The sequence below is a fragment of the Petaurus breviceps genome, unplaced genomic scaffold, assembly GCF_028583685.1.
Source record: "Petaurus breviceps papuanus isolate PSGF00001 unplaced genomic scaffold, PetGlider_PUasm1.0 90255, whole genome shotgun sequence".
In the NCBI taxonomy this organism is placed as follows: domain Eukaryota; kingdom Metazoa; phylum Chordata; class Mammalia; order Diprotodontia; family Petauridae; genus Petaurus; species Petaurus breviceps.
Genome location: NW_027187200.1, coordinates 1,035,073 through 1,055,990, shown reverse-complemented (window position 1 = coordinate 1,055,990; position 20,918 = coordinate 1,035,073). Strand labels below are relative to the sequence as shown.

Genomic DNA, 20,918 nt, shown 5'->3' with positions numbered 1-20,918 from the left:
AGAGATGCACAGGTTAGGGAATTAACGTTTAATTTCTGTTCTTGATCCTCGCTAATTAGGATGTTTCTAGTTTTGAGAAAGTTACTGTTGCTGTCTTTAAAATGAGATAATCTTACTCCTTTAACAAGATATCTTTAGAATGAACTTAAATAATTAAAAAATGTATGTTTTTATCTTAGAGGAGGACTGAGTGAATTTAAAAATAAATAAGTAAAAATTAAAATTTGAAATACCAGCAACTCTTGATTTATCAGCACATGGGCAACTGGGCCTGTAGTCAGGAAGACTCATCTCCCTGAGTTCAAATACAGCCTCAGACACATTAGCTGTGTTATCCTGGGCAAGTCACTTAACCTTGTTTGCCTCAGTTTCCTCATCTGTAAAATGATCTGGAGATGAAAATGATAAACCATTCTAGTGTCTTTGTCAAGAACACCTCAGATGGGGTCACAAAGAGTCAACATGACTAAAAAACGATTGAAAAACAGTTCAACAACAACTGAACAACTCTTGGTTTATCAGCATGTGGGTTTATCTATAGCACATTTGAAGTTGACTTCAGTGACATATCTTAAGTGTTCCAACATACCACTAACTGATGTGACCTTGGGGGAGCCGCATAGTATCCAAAGAACATTGTTTTCAGTATCAGAGGGCCTTGAGTAACCTTGGGGGCATAATATTTTTAAACTTCATTTTTCTCACCTATAAAATGAGAAGGCTGGACAAGATTGAGATTGAAGTCCTAATGAAATGCAAATTCTATGAAATATGAGTTCATTTTGATAGATGCCTAAGAATAACGTATACTGTATATTCCAAAGCTCTGTAAAAGTAATTTGGGGGTTTTCAGATATTTGGGGCTATGCAGTAGAGGTATAGTGCTTCATTAACAAAGAAAATGATGAGGTGGCTCCACAGTGAACCCTTCTGAAAGTAATTCTAATTGTTTTAATCTGTATGATTGTGGAATTTTTTGAACTCTACAACACAGTCTGCAATTGAATTTTACCTAATGGAAACAAAAGAGAAGTGCATTTTATTAAACTGTCATCAAAGCCAAAATCTCTGCCATACAAAGAATCAAAGTGGAATTGGCTTTCTTTTAGTTAAAATAAAGGTTAGGACAACAGGGGTGCTGATGAAAGTAGTGGTTGTTGGGATGTGTGGCATCAACCTAGGTTAGATGTATTTGTAGCTATGTGCCTCTAGAGAGAGAGTATTGTTTACTTTTATCAGGATGATTCAAAATAAAATGTTTAAGGGGATTGCTTAGTAGTACTCTAATTAGCTTTCATCTAGTACCCTTGGGTTTAACTTACAGCTATTTTGAATTATTTCATCCCTCCAAATATGGGTTTTGAGCCATTTCTACTTTATTTGGTTCACTGCCAAGTATATTGTGCATGGACTAACAACATGTTGAAAAATTTTTGGCCAAGAGAACTGTCAAAAAAAAGATATCCAAATTGAGCTTCAAAACATAGTTTTCTTCTCTTCTCTTAAAGAAACAGCATACCAAATGTGACTGAACAACCCCTCATTTCTGCTGGAGAAAACAGAGTGCAAGTTCTGAAAAATGTGCCATTTAACATTGTCCTACCCCATGGCAACCAACTGGGCATCGATAAGAGAGGTCATCTAACTGCCCCTGACACAACGGTCACTGTGTCCATAGCGACAATGCCTACACACTCCATCAAGACGGAATCTCAGCCACACAGCTTTGCTGTAGGACTTCCCCCAGCAGTTTATCACCCTGAACCCACTGAGCGTGTAGTGGTGTTCGACCGCAGCCTTAACCCCGACCAATTCAGCTCAGGTGCTCAGCCCCCAAATGCTCAGAGGCGTACTCCAGATTCTACCTTCTCAGAGACCTTCAAGGAAGGCGTGCAAGAGGTACAGGAAACAACAAATCTGCCTAATAGGGCTGCGCATAAGTATCAGGTTCTACCTTTTCCTTGTTATATAAGACTGAAATCTCAGTCTGGAATGGATTAGAAATAGAAGATTTTTTTTTTTTTAAGAGAAAAGGCCCATGGGTATAATTGAGCAAACTAAGCCTATAAAACCAGAAATAATTATCAAAAGCACATGGCTAATCTTACCAACAGTTGGTTTTAAAGGTCATGATTTCAGCAAAATAATTTGCTGAAGGGTAGAGGAAAAACATTTGTAATCTCATTGACAACAGGTATCTTCATGTAGTCTGTTTAATTTAGACTGTGTCCTTTAGTAAAACTTACAAGCCTTTTAGAACTACATTTTCTGTATAAAACTATATAATTTCTTCTTATCACTCATATGCTTTGTGTCTCTTGGTTGTTGCCATAATTCTAAACAAGTGATTTGCCATAACCTGTAAGAGGTAGTTGAATCCTGATGTTAAATTCATAGTATAAAGTTTACAAATAACTCCATTGACTTTCCAGTATTTTCTCTTGGTAAATGCTAAATTTGGTACCAGGTAAGGAACAAGAGAATTTGAAGATAAGAGCTTTGGGATTAGAAATCTAACAGCAACAACTCGAGAAAAAACTCCAAATTTCTTTAGTCAGCATGTGTCCTTGATAGTATATTTTGAACTTGGCACTCTGGAATGCTTGACTTCTAAAGGAATAGGTAAACAGCTTCTGATTTCGAAGTATCAAACTTAAATCAGAATTTTGAATGTGTGGAGAAGGTGGGCAGGGGGAATAATGAATCACAAACTCTTTGTGGCAGGGCCCAGAATCAGTCTTAATTTACATGGTTTGTTTATGAAAATGGATATTGGGAGGGTAGGGGGTTATGCTTAAGATGCATTCTTTTGATGATGTAGTAAATCTTGAGTTTTTGCAGGCCCAACTTAGCTTTTGTCTTTTGTAACCATGATCATTCAACTAATTGTGTTTTTTATATTGTTTGTATTTCAGGTTTTCTTTCCTTCAGATCTCAGTCTGAGGATGCCTGGCATGAATTCAGAGGACTATGTGTTTGACAGTGTCTCAGGGTAATAATAATTTATGTAATTTTTTTCTTTGCAACTTGTGAGTCCTTTTCTACCTGTTCTTCATAGTTTGATGAAGACTTTTTCCTCGTTTTATTATGTCAATAAGCTATTTAGGAAGGACGGATAGCAGTCTAATTATTTACTTGCTAGGATTTCCTTAGTAACAACTGATTTTGGTGCTAGTTGTGATCTTTTCAGAAGTCTTTTGCTTGGAACTGTTTTTCAAGTAAGAGTTCTTTAAATAATAGAGTTGAAAACTACCTCAGCTCCCTCCCCTATGATTTTTTTAGAGGGGAGGCTAATGCAATGTAATCTATGAGGTAATATACATAAAACACTTGGCAAGCATTAAATTGCTCCACAAATGTTAGCTGTCATGGAATCTAGGAGAAGAAATGGAAAGAGAGGAGGTGGGTTATAGCTAAGATTCCTTCTAGCTATAAAATTCTTTGTTTCTTTGACAATTTCAGAATAAAGTAGATTGTTGCAAATAAGTACAAAAGAAAACCACTTTTAAAATTAACCCACCTTTTCCCAGTGCATTTGCAAGGTATAAAATGAAGGCCACAGTCCTTACTCTTTGTCTAATTGGAACTGTTACTTGCATTGGGAAACTGGCTATTTGAAATACTGTAGTGAATATTGAAAACCAAACAGGTTTTTAGAAGATAGAATTTCTCTGCCTCTCTGGTTATATATTGGAATGAGAGGCATATCTGTCTTATGTTTCTCTTCCTTCATTATTATGTGCTTGATTTTTGCTTCCATGAAATTTCAGTAGACCACTTAAGATTCTATCTATTATGATAATAATGGTTGACATTTAAATAATAAAGTTCACAAATTTTTTACATAAATAATCCCTTAAAATAATCTGTGAAGTAGGTAACATCCCCATTTAACAGATGAGGAAACTAAGTTTTAGAGAGGCTAATAATCTGGCCCAATAGTCACACAGAGAGTAAATGGCAGAGTGGGTGACTTAAGTCAGTCTTCTGACTCCAAATTCAGGGATCTTTTTCCTCAACATGTTACTTCTCAAGTGGATTGAGAGTTGTTTTTTTTTTTTATTGTTAAGTATTTCTGTGTGAAAAAATTATTTCCTCATGGAAATGTTAGAAAGGAGTCTTTCTTAAGATGGCAGAGCCAGTTGCATTTTCCTTAACAACTTAGTATATCAGTGGATTCACTGGACCTTCTCCAAATTAAACTAAGGCACATTGGTAGCTTTCCAGAAGAGTACCTTAGTCTTCAATGCCTTTTTTGTCACATAGGAACAACTTTGAATATACTCTAGAAGCCTCAAAATCCCTTCGACAGAAGCCAGGAGATAGCACCATGACGTATCTGAATAAGGGCCAATTTTATCCTGTCACCTTGAAAGAAGTGAGCAGCAATGAAGGAATTCACCATCCCATCAGCAAAGTCCGGGTGAGTGTGTGGTCAGTTTTTTCTCCAGGAAGTGAGGGACAAAGATTCTGTGTTCTCTTTCTAAAACAGAACTTGCTGCAGGCCCCAAACTGTAGCCTTAGGCCTCAAATGAAAAGTCTAATGTCAAGTAACACTTCTCAAAAAGATTTACCCTCTGTTTTCTCAACTTCTTTAACCTTTTGTCTTCTCTCAGAGTGTGATTATGGTGGTGTTTGCTGAAGACAAAACTCGGGAAGATCAGCTGAGGCATTGGAAATACTGGCACTCCAGGCAACACACCGCCAAACAAAGATGCATTGATATAGGTAAGCAGTTCATAAGCCTGTTCTTACTCTCAGAATTGCAAGCACCCATTTTTTCTAAATCCAATTTTTTTTGGCAGTGTTCAGCTTCCTGACAAAACCATTTTTATTTTTTCACCAGCCACTGGCCTTTTCTAAACATTGTCCTTGGCCTCTCAGAATTGTCTTTGTCCCTACTTTCACTTCCTCTATAATGACTACTGTGTTCCATTTAAAGGTGGGGACTCCCAACTATACAGTAAACACAAAGGTGTCTCACTTCCCCACACTATTCAAGGATTTTTTTTTTTAAGTTGTTTATTCCCAATTAAATTTCTATCATTTGGAGAGGAGGAAGAAAAGGAGAAAATACTATTGATTGCCTGTAAGCAAAACAGGAATATGGCTTAATTCTAGCCTTCCCTAGTTGCAAGCTGTGTTGCATTGCTAGCCCTTGATGTGTGGGACTGGAGTTAGAGATTAACCATCTGGTTCTTAACAGCAAACTCACAAAGAAATCCATGTTTTATGAAGTAACTTTATAAAAAACTGTATCTTGTATGGTCCTTTGGGGTATAGCATGGGTGAAAGTAACAGTTGTTACTCTTAGCAGTATTTTCCCCCCTCTATTTTCTCTAGTGCCCTAGCTTAGGAATAAGGAGGACATGGGATCAAAGTCTTATTGTGCCACTATGCTTATTATTTTTGGCCAATTGTTTTACCTCTCTAGTTATTGCTTTTGTCCTCTGTAAAATGACAGAATGTTGGATTAGGATGGTGATTTCTATGGGCCCTTAGAGGTTAGAATTCTTTTTTTTTTTTCATTTTTAATGCATTCTCTTCCCCCCAAGAATATATTACCTTCAAATTCCTTAGGGAGATGAAAAACAGTGTCTTATCTTGACAAATGTTTCATACTACCCAACTTAAATTAGAATTCACAACTTTATCTTTTTCACTGTTTCCCTTATAGCTGACTATAAGGAAAGCTTCAATACCATCAGTAACATTGAGGAGATTGCCTATAATGCCATTTCTTTCACTTGGGACATTAATGATGAAGCAAAGGTATGTAGTAGAGCTCCCAAGGCTTCCTGTTCTTTTTGTTTTATGAGGACAGAAGGGAGGAGCAGAGTGCCCTGACAGCTGACATTTTCTTTGGTGTTTCATTTTTGTACTAAGCAATAGATTGAATCACATTTGACGAAGGTAGGCTGTTACTGTGAGTCATGAATTTGATGAAAATGAGATAGGATGGGGAAGGGAGGAAAAGAAGTATTACACCATCAGGATTTTTCCCCTCCTTCCTAAAGAACCAAGTTATTCTCTTGTCTGTTTTAACTTTCCCAAAGAAAGTTCATGCCAGCATTTTAAGAAACAAAGCAAAGATATTTCTTCCTGTTCTCTGGCAAAGATAATTTATCTTGACATACCTATATGCATGTGTAGTGTTGTAAAGAGAGCATGAGAATTAGAGTAAGAAGCTTGTGAATTTTAATCCTCAACCACTAACTCACCATTTCACTTTGATTGTGACTCAACTTCCCTCTGACTCCATTTTTCAATCTGTAAAATGGCATTAGTAATACCTGCCTACTCCCTCACTGACAGGGATATTGTGAAGATTAATAAGACAATGTCCCTAAGACTCGTAAGTTTCTTAGAGAAAGGCTTTATGTACAACAGATCATTATTTTATTTCATTGCATTTTCTCTACAAGTTCAACCCCTCATCCTGTTCTAAGTAATTCTTTCTTGTTATTTTACAAGGTATTTGAATTATTACCACTGATGTGGATGGTCATTTGGCTAACTCTTAAGTTCTGTTCTGGTGTCCTTTAGGAAAATGTAGGTTCTACACAGGAACTATATGAACATAAACATAAAACACTTTTTTTATACAAATAAACTTATATGTAAATAATTGAAGTAATATTTATTCTTCACGAGTCAATGAGGCCAAAATAATTTTTTAAATGGAAATTTTACCTAACCTATTTATTCAATGTCATCACAATTAAATAACTAAAATATTATTTTACTGAGTTAGGAAAAATAATAACAAAGTTCATTTGGAAGAACAGGAGGTCAAGAATGTCAAAGAAAGGGAAAAAAGATATAAAGGAAGTAGAATCAGTAGTATCAGACTTTAAACTATATTATAAGGTGAGAGCATTGTTGAAGTATAAAAAGGATAATTTTGATGATTTTAAGTAAAATTTTCTTGTATGAATAAAACCTGTGTAGCCAAGAACAGAAGGAATACAGAAAATTGAGGGAAAACTTTCATAGACAATCTCTCAGGTAGGATATAATTGGGTTAGAATATTGCTGTGGTGTAAGAAATGATGAAAAATCAGAGAAACAGGTGATAGGAGGAAAGAAGCATAGTAAAGTCTTTTATATGTGTGTATGAGTGTATGTTTATAGATACCTATGTATATGTGTGCCTGTGTACACACACACACACACACACACACACACACACACACACACACACATCTCCACACCTAATTGTAGCTTTCTGGGGGTGGGGGTGGGGAAGGGAAAAAACAAAGTAAAAAGTACACAGTAGAAAACAGAAGAAAACTAACAAGGAAGCAAAAAAAAAGTTTGACAGCTTTGAAAACAATGTGTAGTATTTATTATATAGGTTTTCTTGATTAAATTTTTTGTTTTATATTGAATCCTCTCATGTTCTGCAGTGTACATGTCAATTTTTTTCTTTTCTTATTTTGTATTTAAGTTTAAAAGAAAAAAATTTACCAAAAGAAAAAGGAAATGTAGGTTTACTTTTTCAAAGCATTTGTCCCCCCACACTGCACTAAATCTTTTCCTTTTAATAATATACCCTCCCCTAAGTCATTGAAATACTGAACCTTATTCCTTTATCTCATTGAGTTTAGGAATTGACGAGTTCATATGGCATGTTCATAGGAAAAAGTATTTTGTGTTCAGCAATTTGATTTTTGTAAGGTTTTAGTAACAAAGATTATATTTGTTATTGGGAACAATTCATTTAAGAAATATCTGAATCAAATCAATCGATAAGCATATATAAAGTACCTATTTTAGGCCAAACATTTTGCTGAGTGATGGTGATACAGAGACAGAAATGACAATCCATGCCCTTAAAGAGCATCCATTCTCTTTGAGGGAGATAGTGTGTTCAGTACATGCAGAATAATGACAAAACACATAAGAGCTAATTTTGGGAAGGAAAGTGGGTTCTGTTAGCAGACAGATAAGGAGGACTTCGTGTAGAAGGTGGTACTTGAGCTGAATCTTAAAGAAAGTAAGGCATTCTGGGAGGTAGAAACAAGGAAAGGAAGGAGTGCATTCCAGGAATGGGGGTGGCCAGTGAAAAGGAAGATGGGAAGTAGAATGCTGTGTGGGAGGAACAGTAAGAAGGGTCGGTTTGGCTACGCGATGGAGCACAGGAAGGAGAATGGTACAGAACGACGACGGAAAGGCAGGTTGTGAAGATCTCTAAAAGCCAAAAGAAGAGTTCCTCTTTTATCCAAAAGTCAACAGAGGGGCATCAGTGTTTATTGAGCAAGTGACATGGTCAGGCCTGCATTTTAGGAAAATCATTTTGGCAGATGGATTAGAGAGTGACAGGCTTGAGGCAGAGAGGTCATTGTAGCAGATCGGGTGAGAGGTGATGAGGGAGGTTTCTGTGTGAGTAGTGAAAAAGGTGGTGCATCTGAAAAATGTGATAGATGTAAAAATGGCAGTATTTGGCAGCTGACTGTCTCTGTTAGACGACAGAGAGTGAGGAATTAAGGATGACCCCGAGGTTGGAAGCCTGGGAAACTGGAAGGATTGTGGTGCCCTTGATAGAAATAGGGAAGTACAGAAAAGGTGTGGATTTAGGAGGAAAGGTAATGAGTTCTGTTTTGGATACGTTGAATTTGAATGGTCTGTGGGACTTCCTATTTGAAATGTCCAATAAGCAATTTGTAATGCAGGATAAATGCTCAGGAGAGATGTTGAGGTTGGATATATAAATTTGGGAGTCATCTGCATATAGATGATAATTAAACTCATGTGAACTGACAAGATCATGAAGTCATAGATTACAGGGAGAAAGAAGAGAAGACCCAGGACAGAGCCTTGAGGTGGACTCAAAATTAGGGAGCATTATATGAAGATCCAGAAGAGAGTAATGTCAGGAAAACCCAGATGAGAGAGACTGTCCCAGAGGTGAGAGTGGTCAGTGGTGCCAAATTTTGCAGAGAGGTCAAAAAGGAAAAGAACTGAGGAAAGAACATTAAATTTGGCAATTAAGAAATCTTTGGTTATTTTGGAGAGCAGTTTCAATTAAGTGATAAGATCAGAAACCACCCAGCAAAGGCTTGAGGAGTGAGTGAGGGACGAGAAACTGGAGGAAATGAGTGTAGAAAGCTTTTTTTAGGAGTTTGCCTGAGAAAGGTATGTGAATATGAAAGGTATATGATGATAGTTTGAAGGAATGATGGTTTTTTTTTTAAGGATGGGGGAGATTTGGGCATGTTGCTAGGCAGCATGGAAGGAAACAGTAGGTGAAAGGGTGGGCTCTGGAAAGAGAATGAAGATTAGAAAGAGAAGTAATGATTGTGGGGTGATCTGCTGAAGAGACAGGGAGGAGAGTGTGCATTTAGAGCAGTCAGCATTGGTGAAGCCAGTTCATTATCAGAATTTAGAGTACAAGAGAAGATATTGGGGAATGACATCTTTGAGATGAAGAAAAGAGGGAGTTTGGGGCGGCCAGGTAGCACAGTGAGCAAGAGCACCGGCTCCAGTGTCAGGATGACCTGGAGATCAAATCCCGGGCTCAGACACTTAGCACCCACCCAGAAACACCTGGCCGTGTAACCTTGAGCAAGTTACTTAGCCCCTGAGCAAGTTACTTAACCCCAATTGCTTAAAAAAAAAAAAAAGAGGGAGTTCATGTCATGACAAATGGTCTCTATTTTGTCATTAAAAGTACAAAGCAAGTTCCTCTGTTTGAAAGAGAGTGAGGCACTTACTAGCCATGTGACCTTGGGCAAGTCACTTAACCCCAATTGCCCTACCTTCCCCCTCCAAAAAAAAAAAAAGCAAGAGAAAGAGAGTGAGGGGAAGAAGAGATGTGGAAGGTTTTGGGAGAGAAGATCTGGAACATCCTCAATGGGTAGTAGAATAGGATATTGGGGAGGGGGAAAGGATTGTTTTGCTGTAAGGAGGGCCCAGTTGAGTTTAGGTAACATACCTTTATAGTGGACCCACACAGCCCAGTTCTGTAGCTCCTTCCAGCTCTCTTCAGTGGCATATGAATAGGGGCAGCAAAGACTGGATGACTGCATACTTAGGACATGAAAGGTCAAGGGCAAAGTGAGGCCCACATAGGAGAACAAGCCTGAGTTCCCACTCTATGGAGTTTATGGTTTGACCAGCAGAGGCAAGATACCCTCATGTTTAACCAACAGAGAACTTCTGTTGGAGCAGAGGACTAAATGTATATTAAGAGGAGCCTGTGAGAGCTACTCTTGCCATTTGCCACAGATTCTCCAGGGTACAAGTATGGCTTTGAGGCTGCAGGGTCTGGAATATTGGACAGCCCCTGGTGTTTGGGGCTTTGCGACACTGGTGTAAGTTACACTTTGTTTTCTGGCCATCTTAGTAGTGCATGTGTGATATCAGCAGGTGTTTGGTGCTTTGGTGTTAGTCTTGTTTTAATAAGTGTGCCCACTCCAATCAATAGGGAATCTGAAAATTCAAATCAACAAGAAATTCTCCCACACCAACTATATGCAAGTACTAGCCTAATGTCAGAAGAGACAAAGACACAAATGAAATAGTCCAATTGTCCTTGCCTTAAAAGAACTTCCGTTTTACTGGGGGTACAGCACCATGACAAAATATATATGGAATAAATATGAAAAGAAAAGAATAATGTTAACAATTGCTAATTAATCATCAAAGACCTTTTGTAGGAGGTAGCAGTTAATCCTTGTTTTGTAGGAATTTGGGAATCATACAAGTCAGAAGTAAGGGAGATGGTGTAGGGTGGGACAGCCTGTGCAGAGGCCTGGAGATAGGAGATGGAGTGTAATTTCTGTTGGACTGGAAGAGCAGGTATATGGTAGCGGGAAGAGTGACATGAGATCTGTCTGCAAAGATGGATTTGGGCCAGATTGTAAAGATCTTTACATGCCAAAAAAAAAAAAAGAGTTTGTTTTGTAACCAAAAGACAATAGGAAGTCACTAAATGTTTCGTATTGTTTATAAATAGATTATTTAGGTAAAGTAATAAGGGGAAGCAAGAAATGGTGACTTTTATCCCTCCTTATTTGCCCCTGTTTTATACTTTAAAAGTTACTCTTTCATTCATGAGGAGCTGTTGTTTTCTAGGTTTTGATGATTAATATCTTGTTGATCTTTGTAATTTAGCAAGGACCATGAGATAAACATAGCAAGGCTGTTAGGAAGAAAAGGAAAGTTTCACTTTGTATAATTATTCTTTCTCTTATTTTAGCAATTAAATAATGTTTAATGGCACTGAGTTTGCTGGCTTCTTAATATTGCTGATTAAAAAAAAAATTGACCTATGCCCTCAGGAAGCTTCTGTTCCCAAAGTAAATTGTAGGTATATTTTCTTCTCACCATTAGGGCTAATTAAAGAATTCTTAACAAAGATTCTGGGTAGGAGGACATTTAGGCCTGACTTCTCTTCCCTGACCGACATTGACTCATCTGCGACCTTACATGGGTCTCTTTGTTCACTGGTCCTCTCATTTCCCTCATGTGCTTCTAGAAAAAAAGTGCCACATTGACCAGCTAGCTTCTGTCAGTGAGGTTTTCTCAGGATCGATAAGCACTTGTCAAAGTGCTTCAATATCTTGGCCTTAAGTTATTGTGTATGGACAGAGTCGTTGTTTGGTGTGTCACTCTTGAAGGTGGAAGTGATGAAAACCAAGACAACAGAAAGGAATAACGATTGTTGTGAGTTCCGTTTTGAAAATCTATAGCATTTCAGTATTAGAGAAGAATATTGTGTGAGGTGGTGATGGGGGTAGGTAATGGAGTGGTCTAAATGGCTCGAAGAGCATCAGTAAATGTTGTGGGTAAGTGAAGTTCGTTTCTCTTTCCAGACCCCCAAAGCTGATTTGGTTCTTATGCCTTCTACAAGAAGAGTGTTGTGCCATCATCTAATTAGACTGCCACCTTTGGAAAGAGATATCATATATCAGCCTTAAAGGTGTTGAAATGAAGCATCTAGACTTTTAGCTTTATTTAGCCAAGTTGATTTCTCTTTTTACTCTCAAAGTAATTAATGCCCCTGGGCAGGTAGAGACCACAAATTCTGCATGCATGGTCCTGTAGTGATTTTTTTCCCCCAGTTCCCCCCTCCATGCACTAAGTTCCTTATCCTTCTTGTTCAGATTTCAACAACCTTATCACGCTCATTTTGTGGAAACTAGGTGGTTCATAATTTCAGTAGCGTCAGGATAGATAACTGGTAGTTGAGAGACTTCCAGCATATCACCTAGAAGTCTAGAACACACTTTGGCTATGTTCATTGGCCCCATCCCAGCTCCTTTACCTTAGAGGATGTAAAAGACTTATTCTGCTGCTGGAGGTAAGTAGACTAGCAATTTTCTCCAGAGATCTTAAGCTTTCATAGCTGTTGCTTTGTTGTTTTGGGGTTTTTGGCACTGACAGGGTAAGTAAAATTAGTCTCTTGGCCAAATGCCAACTCACTAAGCCACATTTTAATTTCTGCCTCCCACTCTGGAAATGGTTGTATTTCAGGGTCAGATGAGATCAAATCCCATTTCCTTCGGCTAATGTGAATCTTCATGTGGAAGGATGAGGAGGGAGTCGTCAACGAATGTGGTCCCTGACTTAAAAATCCAGTCTTACATATTACACTTCTTCCCTCACTTTCAGCTATCTCTTCCAGGGAAACAACGTAAAAAAAACCCAGAAGTTTTTAGAGCATTTATGGGCTTTCAAAGTTAAAGAAAGAACCTGGAAACAGCAGGAAGAGCTTTGATGAATTGAATCTAGAGGTGAACTCCTAGGCAAGACAGATTCGTTTACCTGGTGTCACCTTCCTCAAAATCATCTTCCCTTATATGGACTAAATCTTTTTATGTAACTTTCTTACATTGTCTGAAATTATACTGACTTGAAATTCATTTGAGTTTGCAAATATCCTCTTTTTAAAAGCTTAATATCTCTAGGATTTGTATTAGTTCAGTTATTACTCTTAGTAATAGTATTAGTATTAGTGAATGTATTAGTAGTAGTAGTATTAGTGAATGTAAAATTTTTAAAGCACATTATTGTTTCATCAGTGGCTTTCTTCACATCAAAAGCAGGTAGTACAAAATAGGGGTAATAATACTTGTGACCTCGTGTAGTTGTGCAGGTCACATGGTTAGATATGTAAAGTCCATTGTAAACCTTAAAGCACTATTTGTCAGCTATTATTATTGTTGAATACCATCAGCCTTGATTTACAGATGAGGAAACTGAGTCTTAAAGCGTTTAAATGACTCATCCATTATCATTTAAGCTAGTAACTGTTGGAACTAGTTTTCAAACCCAGGCCTTTTTTGGTGACTCCAGTGTTCTTTTAGCTATACCATACTGTCTCTTCTAGGTCACACTTCTACTTACTAAAGTGAATGAGTTATTCTGAGATTATCTACTCTGAGAGAATGGGAGTTTTAATTGGTAGGTAGATGATATATGTCATTATAAAGCACATAAAACTTTTGAAGATGAGCAGACCTGCATGGAGTGCTACAGTGGGGACTTCAAGCAATGTGGAAGGCCTAGGAGTTTGACAAATGTACAAAGGAAGGCTTGAGGATGCCAAAAACAAATTTGAATTTTTTTTCTAAAATCTGCCCTGTATCCAGAGAAAGAAATTCTTTTCTTCCTTCTTCTTTGCCTTCTGGTCCCATTTCCAGGACCCAAAACTTAAGCTAGTACAAACCAACATTATAATTTAGCTACATTATAGGTTATATAGGCTCTTGTAGGCTAGTTTGAGAAGCTAACTACCATAAATATTATTGTTTCTATGGAAAAAATTTGAAGTTTCAAAAACTGACTTAGAATCATGTTTCTCAGATGCAACCTATTTAAAATGTAGATATTACTAGCTTCAGTCAGTCTACAAGATTTCCTAAACCAAGTGACTAATTCTGGAGTCTTATAGGCATATAAAATAAGGCCTCAGAACCTTAAGATCTAAGAAACTAAAACTCAAGCAAATTTGTCAGTACTAACAGAAAAGGGTTCAGCCTTCTTAATGCCTTCATGTTTGCTGTCATATTCTTGGGATTATAGCTTCAGAAATGAAAAAGTTTGTGTAAGTAAACATTCATAATGATGCTTTACTAGTTGAATTCTTAATATGTCCACAAACTTATTAGCTGTGTGAATCCAGAAGCAGTAAAAACTGTTGAGTTTGAAAATGAAAGCAATAATATCTAATGATAAAATAATTCAAGGATTAAATAATTTATTCAACATAGATAACCCAAGGAAGTACTTGATGAGAAAGGAGCTCTTTTTGCTATATTGAAAAACAAAACAACTAAATGGGCCCACAGGAAATCTGAGTTCAAAGACAAAAAAAACATTTTGGAAATATGGTTGTTTGTGTCTTTTATCAGTCTTCAAACAAAGCAAACCCTTTTAGGATGTAATAGGCCCAGAAGTGGCAAAAGGCTATGGTTGTTTTGTTGTTGGGTTTTTTTCCCATAAAGTCAAATCACTAGATTTGTCATTGAATTTGAGTCTCCTCTTATGTTGACAATGAAAAGCTGAGCATTTGAAGTGCATTTAATGGCTACCTGAGCATGTACCCAAAAGAGGATGTGAGAAAGACTGGATATGTTAGTCTTTAATCTAATTTCTTTCTCTGTGCTGGGAATTCTAAGACTTTAAAACAACATTGAGATTTGGTTAGTTCTTCTTCACTCTTCTGTTGGGAATCTGGTTGCTTGTTCCCAGGTATCCATCTCAACTTCAGGAGAAAACACTCAATGATCATATTACTCACAGACAGATGGAACTGCAGCTCTTTCTAGATGGTATGATCTTATCTCTCAGGTGGCATGGCCAATTTCAACAATAAACTGAATTTCAACATTTCCATGGTTCAGTTCCTTTTTAATTTTTTTTTCTTCTGCAAATACCTGTATAGAATAGTTTCTAGGGAAGGGAAAAGTAGGAGTCAAGAGGATGAGATCCTAGCATCCTGTTCCCCAGGGAAAAAACTGTCAAAGAAAAATCCCTTGTGGTTTTTGCTTTTAATCGTAATCTACTGACTATAAGAAAGAATTCCCAGGTACTCTAAAAAGCTGTCCTTCAGAGCCAAATGTTTTGTGTGTCACGGAAAAGCTCATGTTACAAAGAGAGGGGATTAAAATAAAGTTTTGGAGCCAGACTAGAGTACCAAGGAGCTTTAACGGGAGGGATCCTGGTGTTTGGATGGAGTATTGGTATCTTTTCCCCTTTGTCTCCTTGTCTCAGCAAAAGTATATGGAGTTCCCGGTGAGGGATTATTGTGGCTTGCAAAGTTCATTTTCTAAAGAGGGGTGGGACCATTCTGGTAATTTGAACTTAAGACTTACATGTGTACTTGTGTGATGCAGGTTTATAATTTTAATAAGTTTGTTGTGTCTAAGCACAATATTTGGAATTCACTGTGAGAGCAATTTTTAATTTGTTTGGCTTGAGCCTATTGCTTGCATTTACAGGAATTCCATTCTAGTGAAGCATCAATCAAGTGTTCCATTAAAATAAGGTGTTGCCATGTTTGGTTGCATTAAGCAGGGGCAGGTTTGGTTTGTTTCACAACTTTAAATTTCCCAGTGTGAATGAGAGGGAGGGAAGAGAGGTGAGTCAAACATCTACTTGCATTTGCAATAAAATGAAGGCAGGAGGTTAAGTTGCAGGACTATAGATAATGCATATGCTCCCTGGCCTAAATAAAGTTTGTGGCTTAGGAAAGAATACGAGGAGGAAACAACTTTTAAAACTTGAGTGTTTAGCAGATGATCGAGGTAAAATTAGCACATGGGATACTTTTAGATTGTAGAGAATAGATTTGACTAGAATTTGAAGAATTATAACTAGATTCAAACTTTCCTATCCCAGTGCCCTAAAAGGAGCTCAAGCTTGAAGTATGGAAACTACTAAATTGAGATGACTTTTTAATAGGAACTAGAGAAAAGATGATGGTTCAGACTAAGCATCCCAACAATAAAATTCTCCTGTGGAAATGCAATAGTTTTTGGAACTGGAGGATCAGATTTGGAGAGAGCAGAGACTTTTCTTGGTTAAAAATTTGTGGATAATGTCGTATTTATTCATTCTTTGATATGGTATAAGCTACTTCATAGCTAGAGTTTTTTTAAACAAAGTATTCTGGATGTGTTTGTGTAGAGTTTTCTCTGACAAACCTATTCTCAGTTTTCATTTTGAAGGGTGAGTTCTGTGAGGGTCTAAGCAACAAGGTGTTTCCTAGTATAGGGGACTCTGAGTCCACATATTGCTGACTGAGGAACTTGAACTTTATAATTTCCAACTAACAAGAGCTTGCCTCTATAGCGTATGCCTTAGGGTAAAAGCCAGATGTTTTAAGGTCTTTGATTGGATAGGCAAGATATTTGTCAGGTTTAAAAAAAAAGCTTCAGTTTGGTAGTGAAACCTGTACCTCGTGAAACAGATTAGCACAAGCCATTTTTGTTTAAGCACAATTTGTTGGCTCCCTCTTGAGTTGGCTTCTCTTCTTTTCATAGACTACCCTCTTTACTGTCAAGCAACAAGCTCAATCGTCTATGGAACATTCTTCTTTGAAAGTTTATTACCTTCCTTTCCCCAAGTCCTTCCAGGAAATTCTGTCCAATATTGTTTTCTTAATCTATCATTTCAACCAGTTTTGTCACCTAAAAACTGAATCATGGAGAGCTGAATGTGGCCTGAAACCATTAGTAATTCAAATGGATGTTTTTGCTGAATTTTCCCTGAGTAAGGGGAATAACAGCAAGAAAGACAGCTTCTGTGCAACCAAAACACTTAAGTCTCTCAGTGTAAAGTACTGAACTGTCAACCTTATTACATTTGTATATGTAATTCATCCTTAGGATTTTTTAGTTTTAATTTTTTTTTTAATTGAAGGAGAAAGCCCTAAGTCAAGACATCTTTCTTAGTTGAGTGTTGATATGCCTGTTAATTTCTTCCCCTTATTAACCTACAAATTTACCTTTCCTTATTCCATATTTGGTGGTGGGGATGGAATGCGGTCTATGTTTGCCTTGGGTCACACCTGCATCTAGTTCTGCAGATTTCAGAGCAAATATATTCTACTTATTTGGGACACATAGGTTCCAGGATGCCATATTTCCCATGTGATCACAGTCTATCAGATCACTTCTAATTTGTAGAATCTGATGTAATGACAGCATGAAAGCACTCCTTAGTATGGTTTATTTTTTCTGTTTTAGTCTGTGACTTTTCCCCTGGCTCTCTTCAATCTATATAGAAACTGAAGATGATGTGTGGGAGGTGTGGGAAGAGAGTACTATGGCAACATCAAGGGTGATGACTAGATACTTGTTATTCCTTCAGGGAAACGCCCCACTAAGAGCTGAAGAGTCTTTAAGTTAGTCTTGCTTCTTTCCCTTCTCCCATCTTCTTTCCCTCTCATTTCTTTATGATCATTTGAAGAGTAATACTTCCATGGTCACAGCACTTTGTAGTTTGTATTCGTGTCATCAAATAATGGTGTCAGTCATAGTGTAATAATTTAACTTTAGAAAAACTGAGGCAAAGAGTCATTTATCTAGGGCTGCTTAGTGAAACAAAGATAGAACTGGATCTCCCCTCTGAGTTCTCAGTTCAGACATCTGAGAATTTTCTTGCTCTTGATCAATAATCATTACTCTCTTAAAGCTAATCATAAATTAGGTATACATATGTTTAAATAGGTCATTATTAATAACTGATGGGATTTTAACCCCAAAGTCAGTAACATAGAGATTTCATTGTTATAACCTAGAAACATTTGTAACATGTAGAACTATGATTGTAATGATGAAAAAAGTCTGAACTGAGTCAAAAAGTGGATCTTTATTCCGTGAGTTAAACTAAGCTTTCTTGCTATATTGGCGCCTATGGTATAAATGAGGTTTTCAAAATCATGATTATATCTTTTCTAATCAACTATATAACACACTGAAAAGATTTTAAATGAAGATAATATGTATGTAGGGCCTTCCTTCTAGGATTTTAGAAGCTAGGAATGAACTAAGTATAGAGTTTATCTATAAAAGTATCTACCTGGGAATAACTGGTTAGGAATTTTTTTTTTAGCAAAGTAAGTGAATGAATTAAAAAAAATATGTATTAAATACTTCCTGTGTGCTAGCAATGGGGATACAAATCCAAAAGAGACAAAGCCCTCAAGGAGCTTACAGTTTAAAAGGGGGAGCCAACAAGTAAAGGGAGGATCCATCAGATATTGTTCTTGTAGCAAAGGGTGGAAAGGAAAAGGAGAGGATACAAGGTGTGGTGGCACGCTAGTTGTTGTTTGTCCTTCTTTCTCAAAGAGGACCAAGGACATCATGAGAATGACGTCTTGACTCGTGTATGAACTGGAGCTAAGTGAGGCAGAGCAGTGCAAAGTCGTCAGCCTCACTCCTCCATAGTCATTGAAGTCCATCTCTCCTTGGAAGAATTGAGGGCCCCCCAAGACCTAGCTCTGAAAAAAGGCATGATAGTAAGATGGTAGGTGAAACAAGGTTGGGTAAATAGGGCATTAGTGGTGGGACAGTATGGCAAGAAGATGGAAGAGAAAAAATTATGACTAAGTCAAAATTTCCCCTCATTCTTCTGAGATTTGTATTTTAAGTTAATCTGTCACATTGTAATACATATGTGTTTGGCTAGGTTGAATTTTACTACAAAGGGTTAAAATAAGGACTCTTAGAAGTTGCTGAGACTGTGTATGAGATGACTATAAGAGCATCTATTAAATCACTGATTGGATGAATATCACATTGACTGAGTGAACCAAAGTATTGCCTTGGTATAAAGTAACCGAAGAAGCAAGTTGACATCAGTCCAGAAATGAGCAGCTATCTTATTTTGTACTTTGCAGGTCTTTAATTTGTTAGAAGTATTACCCAATGATGGGAAAAAACTCCTTTTGGCTCACGACTAAATGAGATCACTTTTAAAATAACTTTTCCTACTCTCTTGAGCAATGATTTTCCATTAAGAACGTGCCCTTCTTTATGTTCTTTATGATAGTAGCATGATTTATTGGCAAGAGCAATGGATCAGGAATCAGATGACCAGAGTTCTAATCCTGATTTGTAGCTATCTGCATGTCTTTGATCAGGGCACCTATTTTATCTGTGCTGCTTCTCACATCAGTAAAATGGACTCAACATCTTTGTATCCACATAAAAGAATTTTATGAACTGAGAAATGAACTAAGTATTTTCTTGTATGCTGTGATTATTGCTTCCATTTTCCTCATTAATCTCCACTGATGACCAGACATTTAGTTTTTAAACCTCTGCAACAGCCTTAGTTTTTGGTGGGATTCATAACAATAATTGTCACTTTTTTCAAAAGTATTAATTTATTTATTTTAAATTTTATTTAATTTTTTTAATTTTTTATATTTGCTTTTTGGAGGGCAGTTGGGGTTAAGTGACTTGCCCAAAGTCACACAGCTAGTAATTGTGTCAAGTGTCTGAGGCCGGATTTGAACTCAGGTCCTCCTGACTCCAGGGTCGGTGCTCTATTCACTGTGCCACCTAGCTGCCCCCAAAAATATTTATTAAATTTAACCATTTTTATGTAGTTCTACACAAGCAATTTGGATATGTGGGCCTCCCAGACTAGTTGCTTGCCAGGTAACAAGACAGATAGTACTGATGTAGTAAAAGATATAATGATAAATAAAGCACATCAAACAACATCTAACAGTGAAAAGAATATGCATTCAAGGATAAAATATTTTTAAGGTAGATAAATTTCATTTTAAAATTTCATCTTAGCACCTCTTTGTAAGAATGTCATTAGCTACCACTTTCCCAAAGCGTCTTTCTTGATTACTTCAAGCTAATTTATTTTATTCCTTCTCTCAAAATGTTTTGTTCCCTTGCTACCATTGCATCTACCAGGAATCTGGTGTTTACTTGAAATAGTATTGTGAAGAAAGCACTTGTAAATCTTAAGACACTACATATAAGTGTAATAGTGGCAACTTTGTCATGGTTTCAATGAAAGAGGCAATGTAGTATGGTGGTGTAGTACATAGAGTGCTGAACCTGGAGTCAGAAGGACTCATCTTTATGAGTTCAAATATGGCCTCAGACACTTACTAGCTGTGTGACCCTGGGCAAGTCATTTAACCCTGTTTGCCCCAATTTCCTCATCTGTCAAATGAACTGGAAAAGGAAATGGCAAACTACTCCAGTATCCAGTATCTCTGCCAAGAAAATCCCAAATGGGGTCCCAGAGTTAGACTTGACTGAAACAACTGAACAACAATAAGAAACAGTAGACAGAGAGCTGAACTTGAAGTCAGGAAAGTCTGGGTTGAAATATTGCCTCTGATGCTTATTAACTGTACAAACAATGAGCAAGTCACTTAATCTTTCTGAGCTTTATTCAGCTTTCAGAGCCTCTAAGTAATAGACAGGTTGTGGTTTGCGTCAGGGGAGATGAAATCACACCAATGAAATCACAAGTTTTTTTGATATGTGGTTGCACTGAGGTTTCTTTTCAAATGGTATCCCCCAAATGTCCTGCACATTACGCATATTATGTATCATTTATGGTGCTTAACTCTGTAGGCTACCATTTGTAAAATGATGAAGTATATGCAGTCTGAGGAGTTAGAAACAAAGCATCCTGCTCTCCTGTGAGGTTTTCTTGAAAATGTTGTCCATTGTTTACTTACTTTTAGCATCCTTCCAGGAAAATTCATGCTAGTTGATTATCTTAATCAATTTTTTTCTGAGTAACAAAACTGGTTGAAGCCATATTAGAGAATTGACTTTCCTAATCATAATATAGGGTAGTCAGATAGCTTTATTCCATGAAATTAAATTATTTGATATGTTGATTAGAAATGAAATCATAGTATGTGGTTATTCTGACAGTTTAATTCATGACTGAAATGCTTTTGTTTAGATTTTTGTTTTTTT

General features: G+C 37.0%; 1 protein-coding gene across 6 annotated transcripts in view; it reads left to right on the top strand.

Moving 5' to 3' along the window:
• GRHL1 (grainyhead like transcription factor 1) overlaps positions 1-20,918 on the top strand; it is a 93,944-nt gene that overhangs the window by 26,181 nt on the left and 46,845 nt on the right. For all 6 annotated transcript variants that reach the window (XM_069107760.1, XM_069107756.1, XM_069107755.1 and 3 more), the window contains 5 exons: positions 1,509-1,899; positions 2,916-2,992; positions 4,267-4,423; positions 4,617-4,728; positions 5,678-5,772. In XM_069107760.1, coding sequence (XP_068963861.1) covers positions 1,509-1,899; positions 2,916-2,992; positions 4,267-4,423; positions 4,617-4,728; positions 5,678-5,772 — 832 coding nt within the window. The remainder of the gene's footprint in view (positions 1-1,508; positions 1,900-2,915; positions 2,993-4,266; positions 4,424-4,616; positions 4,729-5,677; positions 5,773-20,918) is intronic.